Here is a 26069-nt window from a genome sequence, read left to right on the forward strand (position 1 = left end):
TCCTTATAAGAGGGGAATTCCATCCTGACACCAACCCATGGACATTTTGGACTTTGGGGTCTTTGGACTACACTGGCCCTTAACATTCTCTCTGCTCCAACATTTATACAGGCTTTGCACAGGAATAGGATTTGGCCAAATGACCCATAACTCCAGATGAGCACGCAACATAAATCAGTAGAAAACAAGTGTGCTTATGTATACTAAAAAAGTCTGTGTAAGTGTAATCCCCCACCCCACTTGAGTTTGCCAACTTCTGGAGCTCTGAACTGGGGCTATAAGGAGCTCTAGCGAAAGCCAGATTGTTGCCAATCCCCTTTGCCCCATTTCTACTAGCATTCTTAGAACCAGGAGTCGGGGACAGAAGAAACTATACAGCCCTGCTGGAGCCAATAGGGAGGTTTCTGCATGATCCGGACAAACAGTGCACTGGACCAATGGCAAGGTAAGACTACACGGCCCCAAGGCCACAGCCTGGCTTTTACAGAGAGAGAGTTTAGTTTCAGTTTTGGTTTGGAAGCTGGGAGAGAAACAGTGCCATTCAGGGAGTCCCTGCTAAATGCCCATTCTTTCCCAAAGGGAGTTCCTGCACTGCTCTGAGATTCTAGCTATTCAGATCAGACAGCTCCAGCACTGTAGTGACCAGCACCCAGCAAAGAGAGAGCTCTGACTCAGCACCAACTACCAAGAGCCAGCTGAGACTTCAGGAAGATTCCAGACTAGTAGAATCATTGAGCCTGGTTGGAATTAGGAGGGGACCCAGCACCCAAGGGTCAAATGAAAAGAAAGGTGTCTTTTGTTGAAGCTGGCCAACACCACAACACTGCAACATTCCCTCTCTGGACACTCACCCTCAACCTCCATGTGCCTCAGGATGGTGTCAGGGAGATGGGTAGTATTAAAGGAGTTTGTGAGTGTTAGGAAGTACAGAATTGGCTTATTAAGCAATGGTTATTACTTATTGGCTAACCTAAATCCTTTCCTTCTCCAGATCCTATTTTCCTGTTCCCAGTAAAGTCACTCCCTCTGTTATTTTGGGTGTGACATTCCTTTGTTGGAGTTTGTTTTATTTCTTTTATAGCCCCCTGTATTCCAGGTTTACATGCCCTGTTACCTAGTCATATTGTTGCTTTTTCTCAAGGGACAGCACCCTGTGTATATGGCACAGTGAGGAGTCACTTTGAATGAAGGCACCAAGAAAAAAAAACCTAGGACCCAACCCATGCAAAGAAAGTTGAGAAGCTGCTCAAGACATTGGTGATAGCAAGCACCAGGGAGAGAAAAGGGAGGAAGCTTAAGCTATGATTTAAGGGAGGGGCTACATAAGAAATGTGTGATTAATCTCAGAGAATGTGCAACTAAAAATTCAGGTTTATACCTCACAAGACAGGAATCTTTCAAAGAGATACAAACTTGTTTTACATAAGCAGACAGAAGTTCTCTTAATGCTTCAGCATAGTTTATGACTGTATGTATCTCCATATGTCTTTTCTAAAATCAACCTCAAAGTGAATGCTAGACATCTTAAATGGAAAACTTAAACTAGTCTAATTCACTTTCTTCTGAAATGTCAATGAATGAACTTTTAGAAAAAGATACTTCAGTTTATGGAAGACCTCCCTTTCAATATCAGTTAAGTAACATTACTCCTGAAAATTGGCTCTAAAATGGTTATAATCACCTTTTAAACAATCTAACATTATATAAGATTTGGATAAAATGGTGTAATAAAAATATATTATAACACAATAGATATTCCATTGTCCTCCCACACTGGAATTATGGTTTGAACTGACCTTGAGAATTGGGGGTGGGGGAGAGGGGAGCGATAGCTCAGTGGTTTGAGCTTTGGCCTGTCTAAACCCAGGGTTGTGAGTTCAATCCTTGAGGGGGCCATTTAGGGATCTGGGGCAAAAATTGGGGATTGATCCTGCTTTGAGCAGGGTGTTGAACTAGATGACCTCCTGAGGTCCCTTCCAACCCTGATATTCTATGATTCTATGATACTGTATGAAAAATGGAATTGTAAAGTCAAGGATAATGAAGAGGAATCGCATGCCATGTAGTCAAGTCTATTATTGTTTCTTTTCCTATTTCTGCTAGTTTCAGGGGCTAATGAGGCCACTGAGTGAAAATCTGAATTCTAAGCTAACAAAGACTACATAGCCAAAATATCGGTAGGTATCCCTAATTGGCCTGCTTGATGCGGGCATAGGCCAGGGCCACAAAGGTATTTAGACTCCTAACTTCCATTGATTTGAGGATCAGGGCCCTAGCCACTGTGATCCATGCATTTGTCACCTCCAGACTGAATTACTGTAATTCATTGTATGTGAAACTGGATGAGAAAATGTGAAACCTACAGCATTTCTACAAATGCATAGGCCTCCAGTTGGTTCAAAATGCAGCTGCCAACTCTATGGTTTGATTGCTGTGAACACATCAAGCCTGTGCTCCAGTCTTTCCACTGGCTCCCAGTCAGCTTTCAGTTTAAAGTCTTCATCCTAATCTTCAAAGCAATTATGGACCAAGCCCAGTTACTTTAAAGATTTAATTTCAGTTGATGAGTTGCTGACACAATTGTGTTCTTCTGAGAAAAGGCAGATTTCAAAGCTCTGGATGAAAGACATGAGAGCTGAGGACCAAATATTCTTGGTCAAGGGGATCCAGCAATAAAAGAAATTTACAGTAATTAGACGACTCCAGAATCAGGCCATGAGTAGTAAACACTGTAAAATCTTCCTCTGTGGAAAAAAAGCCTTTCCATAACAAAAATGACAACATTATCCCCCCTTCAAAAAAAAAAAAACCAAACAAAAATGAAAAAGAAAAAAAAACAACCATACAAATAAATGAACCAAACTAACAACAACAACAACAACAAAAAGGAATGGAAGAAACAAACAAAGAAAAAACTGCCCTACCGTAAACAAAGCTACTATATCCCATAAAGGCAAAAGATCCAGATTCCATGAAATTCACTCGGCACTTTACTATTAATAAGCAATACTACATAAAGAGGAAGATAGATGAAAGATTTCTCTGAAGCATCAAGGTGTGGACGGACCAAGGATCTGACTTGCAATTCCTATGGATCTGATCTCTACATTTCTATGAATTTTTTCTCTTCCAGTGTTCTTTCTTTGTGTGTTTTATTTCTATACAGAAAATTGCTTGCTAAAAATAATGGAAAATTGCTAGATACAGGAACAATAGTATGCAATAGATTTATGATTACAAGTGCAAATGTGTATAGACGTATCACTTGATTGGTGTGATTCTTGGTGTATGGCAGTGGTTCTCAACCAGGGGACGTGTATCCCTGGAAATATGCAGAGGTCTTCCAGGGAGTTCTCAACTCATCAAATCAGTGGTTCTTAACCAGGGATACGTGTACCCCTGGGAGTACACAGAGGTCTTTCAGGGAGTACATCAATTCATCTATATATTTGTCTAGTTTTACAACAGGCTACATAAAAAGCACTAGCAAAGTCAGTACAAACTAAAATTTCATACAATTTGTTTATGCTGCTCTATATACTCTGAAATGTAAGTACAATATTTATATTCCAATTAATTTATTTTATAATTGTATGGTAAAAATGAGAAAGTAAGCAATTTTTCAGCAATATTCTGCTGTGAACGTGTATTTTTATGTCTGATTTTGTAAGCGAGTAGTTTTTAAGTGAGGTGAAACTTGGGATAAGCAAGACAAATAAGTCTCCTGAAAGGGGTACAGTAGTCTGAAAAAGTTGAGAACCACTGGTGTATGGGACCATGTATCACAAAGGTAGGCTCACCTGAGTGGCTAGACAGATCAGAGTACTCAAGGGAACTCTCTGTGACTCCATGTTGAGGCTGTTATAGCAGCAGAGGAGTTTACACTTGATAATTGGTTGGTGAAATCTAAGTATAGAACTCACAGCCAATTTGGGGTTTGTGCCCTTGTTCATAACAGTCTGCCCTGAGGTTGGTACTCACACTCATGAGTTAGTGCAGGCAGCTTGACAAACCCTATTGAAGCTTTCATTTTATTGTATCTCCTTAAAAGAAAGTAGTATATAGTGTCCCATTGTGTGTATCAATGATGGTGCTTGAAAATAAAAAAAACTACTATCTTTCAGAAGAGGACATGTAAAATCCCCATCAATAATAATGAAATAGTGTCTCTAACTTCCCATTTAGGATGCTCAAAATGTTTCCCAGACTTTTTTTTAAATAATGCTGTACTTTTAAAATACAGATTTATTTTCCTTTTTGTCCACTTTATTCCTCTTCCCAGCCCATGACTCATTTTCCTTCAGTTGGTACCTTCCACAAAAGTACAAGGTGCTGGTTTCCCTTGTCATCTTTAATGAAAAATCTTTACCTAAGCAGGTTTCTCACCTATATTCAGTTCCAGAGACTTCAGCCCTCCACCTTTTCATTGAAAGACCCATCTTTCTCACCTGGTTTCTGTCTAATGATGGATACCAAAGATGGCTTCAGTCTTTGTTTATATTTCCCAAAGTTCAATGAACTTGTTTCAAGTGGCAGGATGACCTCATGCTGTTATTCCCTCTCTGTGGGCATCCCATCCACCTGTATGATTTCTATGTAAATGCGGCTTCCCATTGTTTCTGTTTCCCCCATTTTTAATTTACATAGGGGACAGTAGATAGCTATGCCATTCCCTCTGGTCTGGCCAGACCGCACAATCTAATATCAATGAGTATCCATAATTCCTTACATACTGTCAATACATACATTTCACAATTATGTTAATCACTATTAGCTTTCAGAAAAGATCTCCCGCTATACACTCTTATAATATAGTAATATTGTATACAGTCAGTTGATTCAATTGCTTATCACTTGAGGTTCAGAACCCCATCTTTATAAACAAGTAACCTTTTGAAATGGATTCATCTGGAGGTTTACCTCAGAGTAACATTTATTCAAGCTGTGAGGAAGGTGACATGGAATCTAGTGTGGACGGAAGCTCCATATGATATTGCCTGTATATGAACCCATGGTTCACCCGCATCTTGAATACTGTGTGCAGATGTGGTCACTCCATCTCAAAAAAAATATACTGTAATTGGAAAAGGTTCAGAAAAGGGCAACACAAATTATTAGGGATATGGAATGGCTTCCTTATGAAGAGAGATTAATAAGTCTGGGACTTTTCATCTTGGAAAAGAGTCAACTAAGGCCAGAGGATATTTTGAAGGCTAAGACTATAACAGAGTTCAAAAAAAGAACTAGATAAATTCATGAAGGATAGGTCCATCAATGGTTATTAGGCAAGATGGGCAGGAATGGTGTCCCTAGCCTCTGTTTGCCAGAAGCTGGGCATGGGCGACAGGGGATGGATCACTCAATGATTGCCTGTTCTGTTCATTCCCTCTGAAACACCTAGCAATTCTTCAACAAAAAAACCCTACAAAAACAGACTTCAACAAGAAACTGCAGAACTGGAATTAATTTGCAAACTGGACACCATCAAATTAGGCCTGAATAAAAACTGGGAGTGGATGGGTCACTACAAAAAGTAATTTTCCCTCTGCTGATACTCACACCTTCTTGTCAACTGTTGGAAATTGGCAATGTCCACCTTGATTGCATTGGCCTCATTAGCACTACAAAAGTAATCAACTGTTGAGAATAGGCCACTTCCACCTTAACTGAATTGTCCTCGTTAGCACTGACCCCCCACTTGGTAAGGAAACTCCCATCTTTTCATATACATACTGCTTACTGTATTTTTCATTCCTTGCATCTGATGAAGTGGGTTTTAGCCCACGAAAGCTTATGCTCAAATACATTTGTTAGTCTCTGCGGTGCCACAAGGACTCCTTGTTGTTTTTACAAATTGTCTGTTTCTTACCACCTCTTTCCCCTGCTGCCTTGATGCTCCTGTTTCTGCTTATATGTTAATATGGATCTTTGTTGTCTTTGCCTGAATATCAGGATAGGGTCAAAGAATCAAATACACATTAAGATAGGCCTGTTTAACAGCTCCCACTGACATACTTGGTTTACACATACTTCAGTCAAAATTCCAGCATATATTCATAACTCAATACACATCACACACAATGAGTTTTTAGTTTCTAATGATACCTCACATGGAATATTTTGTACAAATATTATGATAACATGTGGTAGGGTGTGAATACAGGGGTACTTGGGTGTCACACACTCCCCTTCTTCCTGCACCTCAGGTTAACTCTTTGCTGAGGCACAGCCCAGAGTTCTGTCTTTTCAGATTTTTCAGAAAGTATTACGCAGAATTAAAACCCTGGGGCTATTATAGGTAGAACCCTGTATGAAGGTGTTAATAGTTCCCAGGAAACTTCAGAGAAAAAGTTCTATTCATTTTCTTAGTAAACACACTACATTTAATGCACACACAAAAATGTAAAAAGTTCTTTGAAAACCATGAATAACTTTTAAACAAAATTTGTTAGGCAGTAAATCTACTGGTGGTTCTTATACAGACTTCCCCACTTTGTTGCTATTATATACATTTAAATATAAGGTTTGGACATAACATTTATATTTCTGTACTTTAGCACACACATATAAACACATTCCCCTTTGACCTTCTTTTAGAAATGATATCTAAGTCTTTGTAGAGTAACCATAATATGTAACGTGTCACCTGGACACTTTAGAGCTGAAGAAGAGTGGCAACCTCTCATTTCTTTTCCAAACTCTTCAGAACCTTGTCAGCAAACAGATCTTCTGGGGTCTACACAGCTACCAACATTCCAGCCTTTGGTTAATTATTGACTAGTCCTCAGTTACTGGTGAAACAGTTATCTGTAGTCAGTATCCCAAAGTAGTACAGATTCTGGGATCAGCATTTGAATATCTATTCTCTAGATCTCAATAAGATCTCATTCTACATAGCACTATCTTTTTCCCATAAGCCCAGCTAAGTAAGATGATTTACATACCCTCACCTCAATTAGCTCTCCCTAGTTCTCTTTTTAAACGAGGCAGAATCCAAGTTTAGAGCAGATAGCAGATAGCTAAATGTAAGATTTAGAGGCTCAGTAGTCTTTAGATATAACAAATGCTTCCCTCCCTCTGTCTTGTAAATCCATAAAACACACAGTGGTGGACCAAACATTATTCCATTGGGGAGCGTCCCTAGTAAATAAAGGTGGAATGGCACTCACCTGTGTCCAAAGTAGTACACTGACTGGAATGCAGCCCTCTCAGCAGACACTGTTCTTAGTCCTGCATCAATTAGACACTGAGTCCACAGGGTTGTCTTTAAATTCTATATTTATATTCCTCCATCCCTGAACTCTGATTGGCTCAACTCTCATATAGCGAATGTGTGGGAGTTGCAACACTCCTTGTTCACAATGAAACTTTCCTATACAGCTTCACCAAACAGCTATTGAGCATGTCTAGTAACTGCCCCACCCTACTTCTGAATGTTTCTGGGCCCTTCTAGCTGAGTTGCCCCACTGTGACATACTTGGGCACAATTCAGATGGGGGGCTGTGTTACCCCAGCCCTGCAAGATTGAGTGCCTTACAATGCCTTGTTGTAGTAGCTCCCACCTGGGCCTCTCACAAACAACCTTCCAACATGTAAGTCACACCTTGAGTGTCTGTGTGTAACTGCAGGCTACCAGCTACACCATGGCTCTTACCAGCCTTGGTTATGCTGCCGGCTGACCCAGAAATGTATTTCCTGAACTGCCTAGCCCTCTCCTGGAAAGTACAAATAAATTAAGTCAGTTATTTCTTGAAGGGAATAATATGCCAGTTCATTACCTTACATAGTTACCAGACCCTTCAACTTAAACACACTGAATGAGATAAAACAATAAAACAAGTTTATTAACTACAAAGAGAGAGATTTTAAGTGAATATAAGTAATGAGTCATAAAAGTCTGAAATGGTAACTAGAAAAATAAAGATAAAAAACTTACTAGTGTCTACTTAAGAAATTATCTTAGCTGCAAAGCAAATTCTCACCACATGCTCCATCAGAATATTGACCAGACTTTCAGGTCAATCTTTGTACAAGATTCCAATGGCTGTTTCCTTTTATCTTCTCAAGTACAGAGAATGAGGTGGGCAGGAAGAAAGAGGGGGGGGGTCCCATAGGGTGTGTTTTACCCTCGTGAAAAACATTTCCAGCTGAGAAAAGACAATGAGTCTGTGTGGAAGGATGGAAGGATGTTCGCTGCTGGGTTTTTTTCACCTGGTTGAACTTTCTTTGATTTCCTTCCCTGCTGGATGACTTTATTTACTGCTTAAATACAGATTAAGGTAAGCACACATTCCTTTGTTTAGGACAGACCTGTTTGCCAACTTCCACTTGGACAGGGCTGTGGGGTTTGGAACATATGTTAATAACATCATACAGGAGACTCTTATGATGTCACATATAATGTTGCCACACATATTTTATCAGGACAATACCGGCCTGCAAATTATGAGTTTTCAGATGATACCTTACAAGTCATACCTTTTACAAAGATTAGGGTGTGAGTACAGGGGCATATTCCATCACACCTGCCCTTCCCCCTGCATGTGTAGAGGTAAAGGGTACTCCAAACAAAAATCCATATCTTCTCCCCCTTTCTTTGGACTAAAATGAATCAAATGCTGCATTATAAAGTGTGTGGGTGCAATAGCACATGTGGAGTTTGTGGAGTATGGGGAGATTTTGGCAAACCAGTAAAGTGCCTAAAAGCACTGTTGTTTACTGGTAATAGTAGTCAAGTTAGCAGGTTGTACTGAACCACTCTGGCTTATTGCTAAAAGTAGCCAATTCAGCAGATCGTAAATTGGTCATGCAGCGGCCTCAGCTTAACCACGCCACGAGAGGAGGGGAGGTTGGGTGCCACAGACAAAGCAGCTTGACCCCACATCTTTCCTGCTAAGAATGTTGAAATTGCTGATCTATGTATTTTAGAAAAACAGGAAGTCTGTCTATATGTGCCCCCGGGAATGTTTGTCAGGGCCTGTCATAAATATAAAGGGAAGGGTAACCATCTTTCTGTATACAGTGCTATAAAATCCCTCCTGGCCAGAGGCAAAACCCTTTCATCTGTAAAGGGTTAAGAAGCTAAGGTAACCTTGCTGGCACCTGACCCAAAATGTCCAATGAGGAGACAAGATACTTTCAAATCTGGAGCGAGGGGGGACAAAGGATTTTTGTCTGTCTGTGCAATGCTTTTGCCAGGAACAGATCAGGAATGCAAGCCTTCCAACTCCTGTAAAGTTAGTAAGTAATCTAGCTAGAAAATGTGTTAGATTTTCTTTTGTTTAATGGCTTGTAAAATAAGCTGTGCTGGAGGGAATGTGTATTCCTGTTTTTGTGTCTTTTTGTAACTTAAGGTTTTGCCTAGAGGGATTCTCTATGTTTTGAATCTGATTACCCTGTAAAGTATTTACCATCCTGATTTTGCAGAAGTGATTTTTACCTTTTCTTGAAATAAAATTCTTCTTTTAAGAACCTGATTGATTTTTCACTGTTCTTAAGATCCAAGGGTTTGGGTCTGGGTTCACCTATACCAATTGATGAGGATATTATTATCAAGCCTCCCCCAGGAAAGGGGGTGTAGGGCTTGGGGTGATATTTTGGGGGAAGACGTCTCCAAGTGGTCTCTTTCCCTGTTCTTTGTTTAAAACGCTTGGTGGTGGCAGCATAGGGTTCAAGGACAAGGCACATTTTGTACCTTGGGGAAGTTTTTAACCCAAGCTGGTAAGAATAATCTTAGGGGGTCTTTCATGCAGGTCCCCACATCTGTACCCTAGAGTTCAGAGAGGGGAAGGAACCTTGACAGGGCCCCAAGGTATGGACACTCTGGAAAAAAAACAACATATCTGGTAAACTGATGACCACACGGAAATCTCTTGCTTGATCTCTAAAAACTGCTTGCTTAGCAAGTTTATTTTAAGAGATATGTCATTACGTTACTAATGTATAAATAAGGGGAAAAGTTTGAGGTAACCGGTCTTCTCAGAAAGGAATTCTTCAGGGATGCTCCCTCTGGATCGATCTTGTGGTCCCCACTGGCAGACAGAAGCTTGGCCAGCAGAAGCCTATTATGGTGCCACTCGAAGGCCACACTCAGCTTCAGTAATTATTGAGAGTTGGAGGAGTTTTACTAACCTGTTGCGGACGTGTGTTAGTGCTTGAGACTAAGTAAAGTTTAGCTTTAAGTGAAAGCACTCTTGTGTTGTCCTGTTTGTGCCAGCTGTCTATCGGTCAAACGGCTGTGTCTCCCTTGATTTATTTCCTGACACCACCTTGCACAGAGTAAAAGTTACCAAGAGCTTTGGGTTGAAAGAACCCTGGGTAACACTTCATATGTAATAGCAATAGATCTGTGACTTCCCATCCTCATCTAGAGCAGATTAGGTAGCAAATTTAAAATCAAATGTCTGGGTGCCTGATAGCCACAGCTGTAAGTGTGCCACTTACTGGTCAGTTGCAGACTATGTTCCTTTATAAAAGTTTACACATGTTGGGTGGAAGAATAGTCCCATGGAAAGTTCACTGCACAATTAAGAACATACATGTGTCATAAATATAAAGGGAAGCGTAAACCCCTTTAAAATCCCTCCTGGCCAGAGGAAAAATCCTCTTACCTGTAAAGGGTTAAGAAGCTAAAGGTAACCTCGGTGGCACCTGACCAAAATGACCAATGAGGAGACAAGATACTTTCAAAAGCTGGGAAGAGGAGGGTCTGTGTCTGTATGTGTGATGCTTTGGCCAGGGACAGAACAGGAATGGAGTCTTAGAACTTAGTAAGTAATCTAGCTAGGTATGTGTTAGATTATGATTTCTTTAAATGGCTGAGAAAATAACTGTGCTGAATAGAATGAATATTCCTGTCTGTGTGTCTTTTTTGTAACTTAAGGTTTTGCGTAGAGGGATTGTCTATGTTTTGAATCTAATTACCCTGTAAGGTATCTACCATCCTGATTTTACAGAGGTGATTCCTTTACTTCTATTAAAAGTCTTCTTGTAAGGAAACTGAATGCTTTTTCATTGTTCTAAGATCCAAGGGTTTGGGTCTGTGGTCACCTATGCAAATTGGTGAGGATTTTTACCAAACCTTCCCCAGGAAGTGGGGTGCAAGTGTTGGGAGGATTTTGGGGGGAAAGATGTGTCCAAACTACGTTTCCCAGTAAACCCAGATAAAGTTTGGTGGTGGCAGTGGAAATCCAAGGGTAAAATAATTTTGTACCTTGGGAAAGTTTTAACCTAAGCTGGTAAAAGTAAGCTTAGGAGGTTTTCATGCAGGTCCCCACATCTGTACCCTAGAGTTCAGAGTGGGGAAGGAACCTTGACAACATGTCGAACGAATGTATAGCATCCTTAATCTTTTTCTTAAACTTAAAATTCTCCATGGATTAAAGCTAAACTCATGCCAAGCCATTCAGCCTGGAGAAACTAGAAAATTCTTTGTTGATTTTCATTGAGAAAGAAAAATTTCATTTAACAGGCATGAAAATGTTAACTCACTAACATTACTAAAGGGATGCAACTCCCAAATGCCAGTACTCATTCACCTTCTGAAACACTCCCATAATCAATAGTTGGGGGATATGGGACTCAGGCTTAGCCTCTGCCCCAAAATGATGTCGATAAGATTGAAATGGAGGAGAAAGAGGACCTGGAATTATATAGAAAATTTGGGCATTTCTTTTAAGTGTCTAAGTACCATTTTAGGAGCCTAACTTTAGGCACCCAGTTTTGAAAATCTTCCATGATTTTGTGTTTCCTTATTCTAGGTGAGCATGAAAGCAGGAGTGGTGAAATAGCATAATAAGACTATACTCACAGAGCTTCTAGCTCACTTAGGGTCAAGAGGTATAGGTTCACAATTTTGTTCTCAACTTTACAAACACAAGAGGCTAAAAGCAACCCTGTAATAACCCCAATAATCTTCATGGGGTTATACCAGGTATGAAATTGGCCCTTTAAATTTGGTATGTGAAAATACTATGAAAAATTACCAACAAAGACAACCAAGCAAAAAAAGCAGGCCCCGCAGAGTTCAGAATTAGTTATGCTAAAGCCAACATTCTTGAAATCATCAAGCAGGAATAATCACATTAGAAGGCAAAAATATCAAGAAATAGAACAGCTCATCTACCTGAGCAGCACCAGGTTGGCCAATGGAAACCTTAAGAAGGAAGTGACGTCAAGGATAGGAAAGGCATCCACAGCATTTACTAAACTTAATAATGTAGAAATCAAAGATACATGGAACAATCAGAATCGGAACAAAACTGAGAATTTTCAATTCAAATTAATCTCAGTGCTAACATATGGCTGTGAGATCTGAAGATCTACTAAGATGTTAGTCAAAGAAATAGATGCCTTCAAAAACCAGTGCTTATGAAAAATTATGATCATTGGTTCGAAAGACTTCATTACCAATAAAAAAGTTCTTTCCACCAGAAACAGAAAGAAGTACTGGACATATTTGGGGCATGTACAATACACAGATTCCCACATGATGCTGTCGAGTGGAAACCAACTGGTATGAGGAAACAAGAGCATTCAAGAGAATCCTTAAGAAGAACCCTTAGAAGGGAGGGCAGAACAGCTGATCTCAGCACCACTGAGCAGAAGAAAGCAAAAGCAAATGACAGAGAGGAATGTAAAAGACTAATTGCTGCCCTGAGCGCCAACACTGGCTCAGTAACTATGTAATGTAAAGCACATGCCATGCCTGTACATAAAGTGAGGCACAAAATATTTAAAGTATTGGTCATTTAATATATTAATTTATTTAAATTTATTAAAAATTCATAAACCCAAAACTCTGAGTGCATGTACAAAATATTAATAGATGATCCATGAATGTAATGAAATAATGTGATATACAGCTCAAAGCCACAGAAAGCTACTTTGTAAGAGGGGAATTACTGCATATTGTAAGCCCCAGGACTCTCCAAAGATTGTTTTTTTGTTTTGTTTTGTTTTTGTTTCCTCTGACCTTACCTGGTAACAGTAAACCTGTGGAAAATAACTTTTTTCTCAAACATGCAAGGTAGCTTTTTATAAACCTTCCCTCCCTCCCCCCAATCCCACACTCCCTTACTTGGCATGCCTAACAGGAGTGCAGTGTCTACTCTAAAATATCTTGTTATTAGGATGGAGCTTTATGGTCCATTAGGTTAGTTCAATGCAAAACACAGATTTATTTGAAGAGGCTTCAATCAGAAAATTTGAAAAGCAGCTTACCATCTCAAGCCTTTAAAAAAAAATCATCTGACCTGATGAGACAAATCAAGACCACAGTGGTGATTTAATGGAGCAATCGGCAACATGTCAGATCTGATTGATGTGTCCCTTCAGAAACCTGACAGGTGATTTGATCCTCCTTGGTGCAGACAAATCTTCCCCTGAAGACCCTATCGCTAACACAAGCTGTGGAAAGACTTTTCTAGTCAACTGTCTTTTATTTTGTCCTTGAATTGAGGTGATTTTTTTTGTTCAACCCTTTTGCTTTGATTTGAATAGTATTGTCCAGACCTAAAGATGTTATTTATGACATAGCATAGCACTTACCTTTCAAAATGTCAAATGTTTAGTCAGGTAGTAAAAAGCTGTTTCTCTGTTAAGGCTAAGGAAGTAATAATGTAATTTTCACAAAACACTAGTTTTAATAGCCAAGAATGTGTTTTTTAAAAAATGAAATTTATACTTCGTACAGAATCAAGGAGCACATAGTTATCTTCTAGTCTGGGCTTTTAGCTGAGCTGATATGGAATGACCGCAGAGAAAGGCAGAGTGCAAATAACAAGCACAAATCAATTGGGTGCTCATTTTAATTCAAAAGGGATACAAATCATTCCACTCTAAGTGATCATTTGGTTGTACAAAGTGTGTATTTTTGAAAGCTTTATTGAAAAGTGTCATAAATATTATATTTTTAGCTTCTGTCAATGTAAACTACATGAGTTTCTTTGTTGCCTCCGAATCTGTATATTTTAAAAGCTCCCAGTCCTCTCTGCTTTCACAGTTCATTCTCAGCCTTCTCTATAGAAATCATTTTCATGCTTAAGTATATATCCTAATTTGATGTACCAGGCTACAAATGCACAACTGTTGTAAGCACTAATAGAGATTGCCCTATTAAGCCAGGAACATCATAAAATATTATAAATAATTTGCAGTATACATTAATATTTATTATACAACATTTTTATATTAATGTTTATATAATACTGGGTATATAGTATAAACAAATATAAATAAACATTTCATAAATGAGCATGTTCCTTAGAATCAAATTAGTAGCATAGATTCTTCCCTGTGTCAGGGCAACTTTGCTTCTCTCCGCTGATGCAAAGTAGCCCTACAACTGGCAACGCTGGGAAGGGAAGGATCACTCCTGTGTAGAGGGATCCTCTGAGGACATAGAATTGATCTAATGGTGACTACACCACCTCCTCTTCCTGTGATTAACATACAAGCTGTTGCTGTGGAAAAGGGGGGCCTGACTCCAGCAATGTCTAGCTGTTCTAACAGTAGTCATTGCAATTAGCAACCAACATTGCTTAGAGCAGACTGCAGGGACAACTTGGAACCAGTCTGGCATACATATGGCCCAGGGTCAGAAGAGCTCAAAGGTGGATTATTGTTTCATATTCTCTGTGTGTATATAAAGTCTGCTGCAGTTTCCACGGTATGCATCCGATGAAGTGAGCTGTAGCTCACGAAAGCTCATGCTCAAATAAATTGGTTAGTCTCTAAGGTGCCACAAGTACTCCTTTTCAAATTTGCCTTTGACTCTTTGAGTTGACCTGTATGCTCTTTAGCTGCAGCCTGTGACCAGGACCATTGTCTATACTAATATGTGCTCAAAAGCCAGATACAATAACAAGGGTGGTGAGAACCTGTGTATTACATATATTAATTTCTATTTCACATATGTTTGCAAGGAAGTAATTTCTGTTAAAAAGCCTCATGCTTGTAGAGAGAATTGGGAAGAGAATGCCAAAACACATTTCCTTCTCAAAATCAGGTCTACATGGTGTTTATTTTTCTTTGTGGAGTATAAGAAAAAGTCTGTTTAACCTCTGAGAAATTGAACAAGGTAATCATTTGTAATGCATTAGCAGTAATATGAAAGTTCATATAAAGTATGCGTGATCTGAATCATGAGCCTGGTAAGGTCACATCTTTTTAATGATGTCAATTAGCAATTAAAATTAACTCAAGGGGGTTATTTGTGGAGGAGGGGAGCTAATCTTTAAATGTGCCCGTTGCAGAACTTGCATCCAATCCCAGTCTGACTGCTTTATTAGAATGTGTTTGGTGTGCTTCCCTAACAAAAATCAATTTTAACACCTCTCTGCAAACAATTTATTTTCTGTAATGATCATTTTCATTTTTAATTATAAACTTAATGTATCAGTGTAGCAAGAAACAATTGGAGATTAGAAGAATATGGTTTACTTTGAAAATGTACATGTAATTGAAAAGTGTTATTAATTGAATAATAATGGATTCAAAAATATATTATATTTTACTGTTATTAAAAACATTTATAAGTTACCCATCATCAGAATATCTAGACACACTGTATTGGCTTAAAATGAGTATTAAATATCCTACATAAGAAGAACAAAACACCATGATCCCTTGCTGCCCACATGTTTTAGAAAGAGAATGAATATGGAGCTGGTCAGTCAGCTAGAAACCTGTTTACTTCAATAGGGCCAGTATTTCACATCTAAAATTTAGTGTAATCATCTAGAAAAGGTCACAGCAAAGAAAAACAGCTGCAACCTTCTTCTGTCTATAGGGCTAGAGTCTGGAAGATGCTGAGTGCACTCAGCTGTCATGGATATCAGTAAGTGTTGGGTAATCCTCATTTACTAGTGTTGTATCATACAGAACAATTTCAATTTGGATTGAGTATGCATAGAGATTGCCAACATTTTGTGTACAACTAGAAAGTAGAACAAAACCCAAGAAAGTCCGTTGCCATAGTGTAAAAGGACAACATTGAGGGACAGTTATTTAATTTTTGCAAGTTAATTCAGCTCTCACCTTTGTTACTAATGGCATTTTTGCCTTACCTATAGGCAGAAAAGCTCAAAGGAGGACTGCCTTGTCAATACTCAATGTGAGGTATCCTGTCTTGACACCCTGTTGATGTATGTCACATATAGTATAGTTGTGAGGCTTAATGTTTGTGAAGTGCTTTGAGATTGTTTTATGAAAGACACCATAGAAGAGGAAAGTAGTTGTGAGTAACAATTTTGTTTGGAGGGATATTGTGCTAATTCAGGACGTAGTATATCCATCTCACTAAAGCATAGTTACTACTGACAGTTGGGCAAGAAAATAATCGTGGAACACTTGTTAATAGAAAAGCATGAATATGTTTGTATGTAAGAGCAATAACTTGTCCTGATATTATTGGAGACCCCCTCCCTTATAATATTTTATTTTTTATTAATTTTAATTAACATTTTACATTTTATTAAATTTAACTTTATTAAATACATTTTATAAATATGTTTTATACCTAATTTTTACATAAATATTTAGTATACATATTTGGTTAATGTAGCTTTGAGTCAAAAAGCCCCTGAAATTGTGCATATAGCAAAATAGGGAGATATGCTCCTATCTCTGTTGTACCTAGTGGTCTAGTAAACTGTGTATGAGACAACTTTCCAGGTATACCTAAAATTATAATCTACACTCTGACACTGACTCTGTCTGCAAATCAAGTATAGTCTTTGCATTTGGGAACAAAAAGGAGCTAATATTACTTACCTGCCTCCTAGGCACATCACGAGGATTAATTAATTAATGTTTGTATAGCTCTTTGAAGATGAAAAGCTCTGTTTAGGTACTAACTGTTATTTTTATGTGCTAAATGGTTATTGTATGGTGGTGCTTCTGGCAATGCAGCTGTTCAACTTGGAGTTACAGTATTTTTTTCTCTGTGTTTTAGGGTTCATGACACAGTGGGTGCAGTTGCTATAGACTGTGAAGGTAACATGGCTTGTGCAACATCAACTGGAGGCATCACAAACAAAATGGTTGGACGTGTTGGTGACACCCCAGTCATAGGTATGAAAAGATTTAGAACAATTAGCAAACAATAATAATATTCAAACACTTTTGGAACGCATACATGCTGATGGGAAAGCAAACTGGTTAAGGGAAAGTATAGACATGATGATTAAAATTGTGGTGACAGGTTTCAGAGGGGTAGCCGTGTTAGTCTGATCAGCAAAAAAAAAAAAAAAACAAGGAGTACTTGTGGAACCTTAGAGACTAACAAATTTATTTGAGCATAAGCTTTTGTGAGCTAAAACCCACTTCATCAGATGCATGCAGTGGAAAATACAGTAGGAAGATATATATGCACAGAGAACATGAAAAAATGGGTGTTGCCATACCAACTGTAATCAGTTAAGGTGGGTTATTATCAGCAGGAGGAAAAAAAACCTTTTGTAGTGATAATCAGGATGGCCCATTTCAAACAGTTGACAAGAAGGTGTGAGTAACGATAGGGGGAAAATTAGCATGGGGAAATAGTTTTTACATTGTGTAATGATCCATCCATTCCCAGTCTTTATTGAAACCTAATTTCATCCAGACCACATCACATGATCCATTGTCTACAGCCAAGCTCTAAGATACAACTGCATTTGCTCCAATCCCTCAGACTGAGACAAACACCTACAAGATCTCTATCAAGCTTTCTTACAACTAGTACAACTACAAAACCCACCTGCTGAAGTGAAGAAACAGATTGACAGAGCCAAAAGTGTACCCAGAAGTCACCTACTCCAGAACCGGCCCAACAAAGAAAGCAACAGAATGCCACTAACCATCACCTTCAGCCCCCAACTAAAACCTCTCCAGTGCATCATCAAGGATCTACAACCTACCCTGAAGGACGATCCCTCACTCTCACAGATCTTGGGAGACAGGCCAGTCTTCACTTACAGACAGCCCCCAACCTGAAGCAAATACTGACCAGCAACCACACAGCACACCACAAAAACACTAACCCAGGAGCCTATCCTTGCAAAAAAGCCCATTGCCAACTCTGTCCACATATTGATTCAAGGGACACCATCATAGGACCTAATTACATCAGCCACACCATCAGAGGCTCATTCACCTGCACATCTACCAATATGATATATGCCATCATGTGCCAGAAATGCCCCTCTGCCATGTACATTGGCCAAACCAAACAATCTCTACGCAAAAGAATAAATGGACACAAATCAGACGTCAAGAATTATAATATTCAAAAACCAGTCAGAGAACACTTCAACCTCCCTGGTCACTCAATTTCAGACCTAAAAGTCTCAATTCTCCAACAAAAAAACTCCAGAAACAGACTCCAATGAGAAACTGCAGAATTGGAATTAATTTGCAAACTGGACACCATTAAATTAGGCTTAAATAAAGACTGGGAGTGGATGGGTCATTAGACAAAGTAAAAACTATGCTAATTTTTCCCCTACTGTTACTCACACCTTCTTGTCAGCTGTTTCAAATGGGCCATCCTGATTATCACTACAGAAGTTTTTCTTGACTTTAGCAAAGCTTTTGACATGGTCTCCCACAGTATTCTTGCCAGCAAGTAAAGAAGTATGGGCTGGATGAATGGACTATAAGGTGGATAGAAAGTTGTCTAGATTGTCGGGCTCAACGGGTAGTGATCAATGGCTCCATGTCTAGTTGGCAGCCGGTATCAAGTAGAGTGCCCCAAGGGTCGGTCCTCGGGCCGGTTTTGTTCAGTATCTTCATAAATGATCTGGAGGATGGTATGGATTGCGCCCTCAGCAAGTTTACAGATGACACTAAACTGGGAGGAGAGGTAGATACGCTGGAGGGTAGGGATAGGATACAGAGGGACCTAAACAAATTAGAGGATTGGGCCAAAAGAAATTTGATGAGGTTCAACAAGGACAAGTGCAGAGTCCTGCACTTAGGATGGAAGAACCCCATGCACCGCTACAGACTAGGGACCGAATGGCTCAGCAGCAGTTCTGCAGAAAAGGACCTAGGGGTGACAGTGGATGAGAAGCTGGATATGAGTGAACAGTGTGCCCTCGTTGCCAAGAAGGCCAATGGCATTTTGGGATGTATATGTAGGGGCATTGCCAGCAGATCGAGGGACGTGATTGTTCCCCTCTATTCAACATTGGTGAATCCTCATCTGGAGTACTGTGTCCAGTTTTAGGCCCGACGTTACAAGAAGGATGTGGAAAAATTGGAAAGAGTCCAGCAGAGGGCAACAAAAATGATTAGGGGACTGGAACACATGACTTATGAGGAGAGGCTGAGGGAACTGGGATTGTTTAGTCTGCGGAAGAGAAGAATGAGGGGGGATTTGATAGCTGCTTTCAACTACCTGAAAGGGGGTTCCAAAGAGGATGGATCTAGACTGTTCTCAGTGGTAGCTGATGACAGAACAAGGAGTAATGGTCTCAAGTTGCAGTGGGGGAGTTTTAGGTTGGATATTAGGAAAAACTTTTTCACTAGGAGGGTGGTGAAACACTGGAATGTGTTACCTAGGGAGGTGGTGGAATCTCCTTCTTTAGATATTTTTAAAGTCAGGCTTGACAAAGCCCTGGCTGGGATGATTTAGTTGGGGATTGGTCCTGCTTTGAGCAGGGGGTTGGACAAGATGACCTCCTGAGGTCCCTTCCAACCCTGATATTCTATGATTCTATGATTCTCCTGATGATAATAGCCCACCTTAATTGATTAGTCTTGTTACAGTTGGTATGGCAACACCCATTTTTTCAGGTTCTCCTTGTATATATATCTTCCTACTGTATTTTCCATGGCATGCATCCAATGAAGTGGGTTTTAGCCCATGAAAGCTTATGCTCAAATAAATTTGTTAGTCTCTAAGGTGCCACAAGTACTCCTCGTTTTTTTTTAAATTGTGGTGACACTTTTATTAGTTATAATTTCTTATTTGCTCACTGGTGACAGTGAGCTCAGCTCCATGCTTCTCTAACTTGCACTCAGGGCAGGGCAGAGAGAGAGAGAACTATAATTGGCTCTGGCATGTCTTCCTTTATCTGCTGTGCCCAGTGCAGGCTAGTTACAGCAAAGAATCTGGGCTACACTGAGCTGAACAGATCATGCTTTTAAACATTTGTATATTCAGACTGAATATTTATTGAAATACACATTTACAGCAGTGAGGGATTAGACCTGAAGACCTTACCAGATGTGAAAGAGAAAGTTTATATCCCCTTGAAATACAAGGAATGTACTTCATATGGAAATTTTACTCAGGATGTGAACCGGGCACCCTGTTTCAGCAACTGACACCTCTAGTTTTAAATTTCTTACCTGTACAATGGTGTTTAAATTTCAGTTGTTTAACAGATTCAGAAAATAATATTGCCACGAACAACTTAGCTTATAAATGTGTTCTGGGATTAATGTATTTACGGGATCACAATAAATTACAGCTGATGGGGAAGAAGCTGAGTAACAAAAAGGGGATGGCAATACCACTCTGAACATTTTGACCTTGGATTGGCTGAACTGTATACTCCTGGTTTAGGCGTGACTAATATTTTATTGGGTTGCTACAGGGGAATAATGAATCTTTGCAGTTTGTTACTACTCTATATAACCCTGTGGTACACCCACATCTTGAATACTGCGTGCAGATGTAGTTGCCCCATCTCAAAAAAAGATATATTGGATTTGGAAAAGGTACAGAGAAGGGCAACAATAATCATTAAGGGTATGGAACAGTTTACACATGAGGAGAGATTAATAAGACTGGGACTTTTCAGCCTGAAAATGAGACGACTAAGGGGGATATGATACAGGTCTATAAAATCATGACTGTGTGGAGAAAGTAAATAAGGAAGTGTTATTTACTCCTTCTCGTAACACAAGAACTAGGGGTCACAAAATGAAATTAATAGGCAGCAGGTTTAAAACAAACAAAAGGAAGTATTTCTTCACACAATGTACAGTCAACCTGTGGAACTCTTTGCCAAAGGGTTTGTCCTGCTTTGAACAGGGGGTTGGACTAGATGACCTCCTGGGGTCTCTTCCAACCCTGATATTCTATGACTCTATGATTCTACGTTGTGAAGGCCAAGGCTATAACAAGGTTAAAAAAAGAAATAGATAAATTCATGGAGGATGGGTCCATCAATGGCTATTAGCCAGGGCAAGCAGGGATGGTGTCCTTAGCCTCTGTTTTCCAAAAGCTGGGAACGTGCGACAGGGGGTGGATCACTCAATGATTGCCTGTTCTGTTCATTCCCTCTAAAGCACCTGGCATTGGTCACTGTCAGAAGACAGGATACTGGGATAGCTGGACCTTTGGTCTAACCCATTATGGCTATTCTTATGTTCTCTGTTGTTTCAGTGTATTTTAATGTTTGGCATGGGGGCTTAGAGCAGTGGTTCTCAAAGCTGGTCTGCCGCTTGTTCAGGAAAAGCCCCTGGTGGGCCGGAGCAGTTTCTTTACCTGCTGCGTCCGCAGGTTCGGCCGATCGCGGCTCCCACTGGCCGCAGTTCGCTGTTCCCCCATTGGCCTGGAGCGGCGAACCTTGGCCAGTGGGAGCTGCGATCGGCAGAACCTGCAGACGCGGCAGGTAAACAAAGTGGTCCGGCCTGCCCTGGGCTTTCCCTGAACAAGCTGCAGACCGGCTTTGAGAACCACTGGCTTAGAGGAAGCGAACTGTAATGCATAGTTAACTAAAACTATATACTGACTAAGATCATAGAAAGTCTATTGCAATTGTCACTGTGTAGGAAGAAAGAATAAGTGTTTTCAAAAACTGAGAGTAGGGCAATACCTTTTAGTTATCTCACTTCTGAAACTACTAAAAGGAAAAAAAAACAGTGATGCAAATTCAGACGTGTATTTTTAATGTTACATTTTTAGTTCAATGAAATCATCATAATATTTGTATAAAACCACAGCAAACTAGCTGTCAAAATGCAGCCGGTGCTTGTCAGCAGACTGAGGCTTACACACAGATTGACTGAGACACACAACAGAGAGCGCATGCTGCAAGCCAGACAGTCTGCTTCTCCCAGACAGGGCTTAGCTCAGCAGACAGGAACTTGCAAATCCTTGTGAGGAAAGATTAATAGCTAGGTAAGGGACTGTGTGTAGGATTCTTTGTGTTAGCCTTCTAAGCTGTGTGCTACCTACCTTTGTTTTAAAGAAGCTGTTTTTTTTAAGTCACTCATCAGTCATTGTCACAGGCTCCCAGAGCAAAAGGCTTACCAGTGCCAAAATCAGTTGGACCTCTTGGCTAAACATGATTGGGAAACAGGGGGCTGCAACCCAGGGGTCCAGTCTGAGAGTGATTGTACCCCTTGATTTCACCCAGAGGGAGGTGCAGGGAGCCAGGCTTGTCAGCTGAGGGTGAACTCAAAGAGGACAAAAAGGGTTCTAAAGTAACTGCGATGCACAATTCTCTGAGCTATAAGTGTAGCTGTGATAAATGTTTATGCATACTTAGGATTGGGAAAGCTTGGATTCTCTTTCATTAAATTCTTGAAAAGACAAATAATAGTGGCCTGTACTGTGTGAAAAACAGACTAGAAAAATCCATCCACTCTGAGGCATTCAAATATCGATCAGAATTTCTTGACAAATTGGGCTAATTGGAATGAAATTTCAAAGTTGATAGTCTCAGAAGATTGATTTCTAGATTTCTAGGTTTTTTCTTTCCTGGGCATATGTCAGTCAACATATTTATGTCCACTATAGAAATTATCAGGCTGACATTTGATTTCCAGGGGACTGCTTTGGAAGGAATTGTTTTGCCAGTCACAAAGGTATATCTTGAAAGAGCATTTACTGGTCGAAAATATACCACGGCAAGACAAGTACAGAAATAGCTTTAAAAGGCACACAAAGGGATAAAGAATAAAAAAGATGCTTGCTGGGCCAAGGGTGGGAAAGGCCAGAGGTACAGCAATGGGGAAAAAAGTCAGATGAAGCAGAACTGCCTGAAAGGGCCTCATAATTTAAGAAAAAGTATACTGCCAAAACCAAAAGTTCCACCCTAAAGGAAACTGCAAATAATTCTGAGAAATGTTAGGGAGAAAAAAAATGTTATTTTTAAAGCACAAAACTCAGCTAGAGAACTGTAGAAATCATAATACAGGGCTCCTGCTGGTTTGTAATGGCAGAAGAATCACTATGAAGAAATAGGGCACCAGACATTCAAAACTCTGTCTTCCAGCAGCAGTGAAGTACTGCTGTAACTTCTGCACAAAAGCCCCAATTGAAAGACCATCAAAGTCACTGAGTCACTGAGAGCCTTTCCACAGGCTAGAATGAGGTTTGGATCTGGCCTGTAAGGCAGAAGTAAATCTCCATCAGAGGAGCCCTATAGAAATAGCATTGTTATTTAGTAAAGGATTTGAGTGTGTTCCACTTACCTATTATTTTACTATTCTTCTTATTTTATAACACTATCAATAAGTGTGTCAACTTAACACACCAATAAAAATGACGAGCTCCTGTCCCTAAATTTAACTTAGAAAGTAAAACAGTCAGAGATAGTAATGGAAGATAGTTACTGGGAGGAAAAGACTTAAAACAGTGCAAGATCTTCAGATATTCCTATTGTGTTGTTTACTACATTTTATAACTATGCAATGTTCACATTTTATGATAAGAGAACAAAATATATACCTATGATAATCACTGACAGGCCCATGAAAACATTAAGTAATTTTCATAAATGAAAACTTGGAGTATGTTCCCCTGTTCTACAGTTATGTAGTAAATACTCTTTGAAATATTGGGCAAATCTAGTCTACTCTTTTGTGGCCATGGAGTTACACTGGAGATGGGAGGGGTGACTAGATTGGGCAGACAATGCCAAATGTGTACCCCTATTTGGTGTTGAGCCTTGCATGGCTCTACAGCCTGAGGTAGGATTTCTTCTCAGAACCCCATACATCTGCCAAGTGCCTAGCCCAGCTACTTGAGTAGGTTGCTAGGGGCAGGATATGTTCCAAAGGGGTGAAATTCACCTATTGCAGAGGTCCCACACAAGGCCCTCTGAATCTCTTGAGCCCTTTCTTAACATGGCCTTTAACTTGTGTCTGGGTGACAGTTTAGGCCCCCTGCATTACGGTGAAATTCATCATAAGAAGAACTCATATTAAAAGGATGCTGTGCAAAAATATAAACAAGTGCCACAGTAACAATAAAACAGTAATGAAAAAATGTGTGTGTGTGTGAAAGAGAGAAAGAATATAAATATATTTGGCAGAGGATAATGAAGACAAAATGGATATTAATAGTTTACTCCATTGATTAATGTATGATGTATTTAATGTGGAAACAATAAATATACTTTTGTTTCTATAATTCTAAACATAGCATTAATAGGCCCTGATCACTCCCAAACCATCTGATCATGAAACTTGTTCCTGTATTGCCACATCTTCCGAAAAGCTCAGCTGTCCTCTAGACACCCAAATGAAATGGTCAGATTTACAAAACTGCTCAGTGTACGGCACCTCCCATTGTTTAAAAGGGGAGCTGCTGGCTGCTGAGCATATTTGAAAATCTAACCACTTCATTTAGGTGCCTAGATGGGAGCTGAGGTCCTCTGAAAATCTTGCCTGGCCCATGTATTTTATCAGATCAACACTTCTTCAAAAACAAGAATGGCTTATTGGTTCATAGACATTTAACAAGCAGAGAGAAACTGTTAAAACATTAGAAACCCAAACACATTCTATTATACCTAAACTTAGGCTTTCCTTGCTAGGTTAATCAGCGTTTAACTTAGCTCAGACACCACTTCAGAACCAGAGAATCAGCTTGTGTTTTTCCACAACCACTCTCTGTTTCTCCCAGAGTCTCTTCTCTTTGTTTTTCAGGCTGCTTTTATCAGAACCAGACTCTGTTTTAGTGTCCCATCAGTATCTTCCCACTCCCCTGGCATGACCAGCCAGAGCTGAGTGGAGGTGAAACTTCAGAGGTAATGACACCTGGATTGTCTGACTGAGTACTGACTAGAGCTAGGTGAATTTTTTCAGTTTAGTAGTTTATTTGAGAAAAGATGCAATTTTGGCATGACCAAAACTATTCCAAAATTTGAGTCAAATTCAGTAAATACTTTTGTCTGAATAAAAAACGATGGAAATTTTTTTAGGAAAAGTTAGAAAGGTTCGTTTCAGTATTTTCAGAATGAACTGTTAATACTTCATTCTGAGACACACACCCCAAAACAGAAAATCAGGTTTAGAAACAAAACAATATTTTTTCAAATTCTTCTGCTCAGCCACAGAAAATTCAATTATTTGCTCAGGTCTAGTATTGCCAATAGCACTTTTCTTAAATCATAGACTATTTTCTAAATGTAAGTGCAGCTAGTCCTTGCAAGACTTAACCCTTTGGTACTTAATAGCCAGCAATACAATAACAATAAAAGAATAATGATCATATAATATTTATAAACATAAAACAGGTATCTCCCTCATTGATCTCAGATGTCTCTGCAGACAGTGCCACATATGACAAATGAAACTCGGTAATTTTGTCAGATCTCATAAACTAAACAGGATTAGGTCTGATATTTGCAAAGGAGACTTGGACCATCAAGATGCTTTAAGAAGTGGTTTGGGTGATTCCCTTACGTCTGATTCAGTGAGGTATAGAACAATATCTATGTGTGGTGTTAGGGGGCATGATACTCTTTTGAATGTGATGTAAAACCAAGGCTCTGACCACTTTAAGGTATTAATGATCATGAGAGAGACCAGATGGGTGAGGTAATATTTTTTATTGGACCTACTTCTGTTGATGAAAGAGACAAATTTTCGAGTTCTGAAGAAGAGCTCTGTGGAGCTTGAAAACTTGCCTGATGAACAGAAGTTGGTGCAATAAAAGGTATTACCTCACCCACCTTGTCTCGCTCATATCCTGGCACCAACATGACTACAACAAGACTGCAAACTTTAAATGGCAGTTTCACAGGAAAAGAAATGTTTCCCATTTGTATTCTGGTCAAATTTAAATTCAAGGCTTCCTAAATTTTCTTGTAGTTTATTTGAATTAGTTAATATTCATTATC

The 26069-nt window shown here is 39.5% G+C and overlaps 1 protein-coding gene across 6 annotated transcripts in view; it reads left to right on the forward strand.

The window, feature by feature from the left end:
- Positions 1 to 26069, forward strand: part of LOC140908681 (isoaspartyl peptidase/L-asparaginase) — a 239633-nt gene that overhangs the window by 178166 nt on the left and 35398 nt on the right. For all 6 annotated transcript variants that reach the window (XR_013635541.1, XR_012157952.2, XR_013635543.1 and 3 more), the window contains exon 5: positions 16955 to 17073. Coding sequence is in view for 2 of the 6 variants with exons in the window: in XM_073336337.2 (XP_073192438.1) it covers positions 16955 to 17073 (119 nt within the window). In the remaining 4 variants the exon portion in view is untranslated. The remainder of the gene's footprint in view (positions 1 to 16954; positions 17074 to 26069) is intronic.

The sequence above is a fragment of the Lepidochelys kempii genome, chromosome 3 (assembly GCF_965140285.1).
Source record: "Lepidochelys kempii isolate rLepKem1 chromosome 3, rLepKem1.hap1, whole genome shotgun sequence".
Lineage (NCBI taxonomy): Eukaryota > Metazoa > Chordata > Testudines > Cheloniidae > Lepidochelys > Lepidochelys kempii.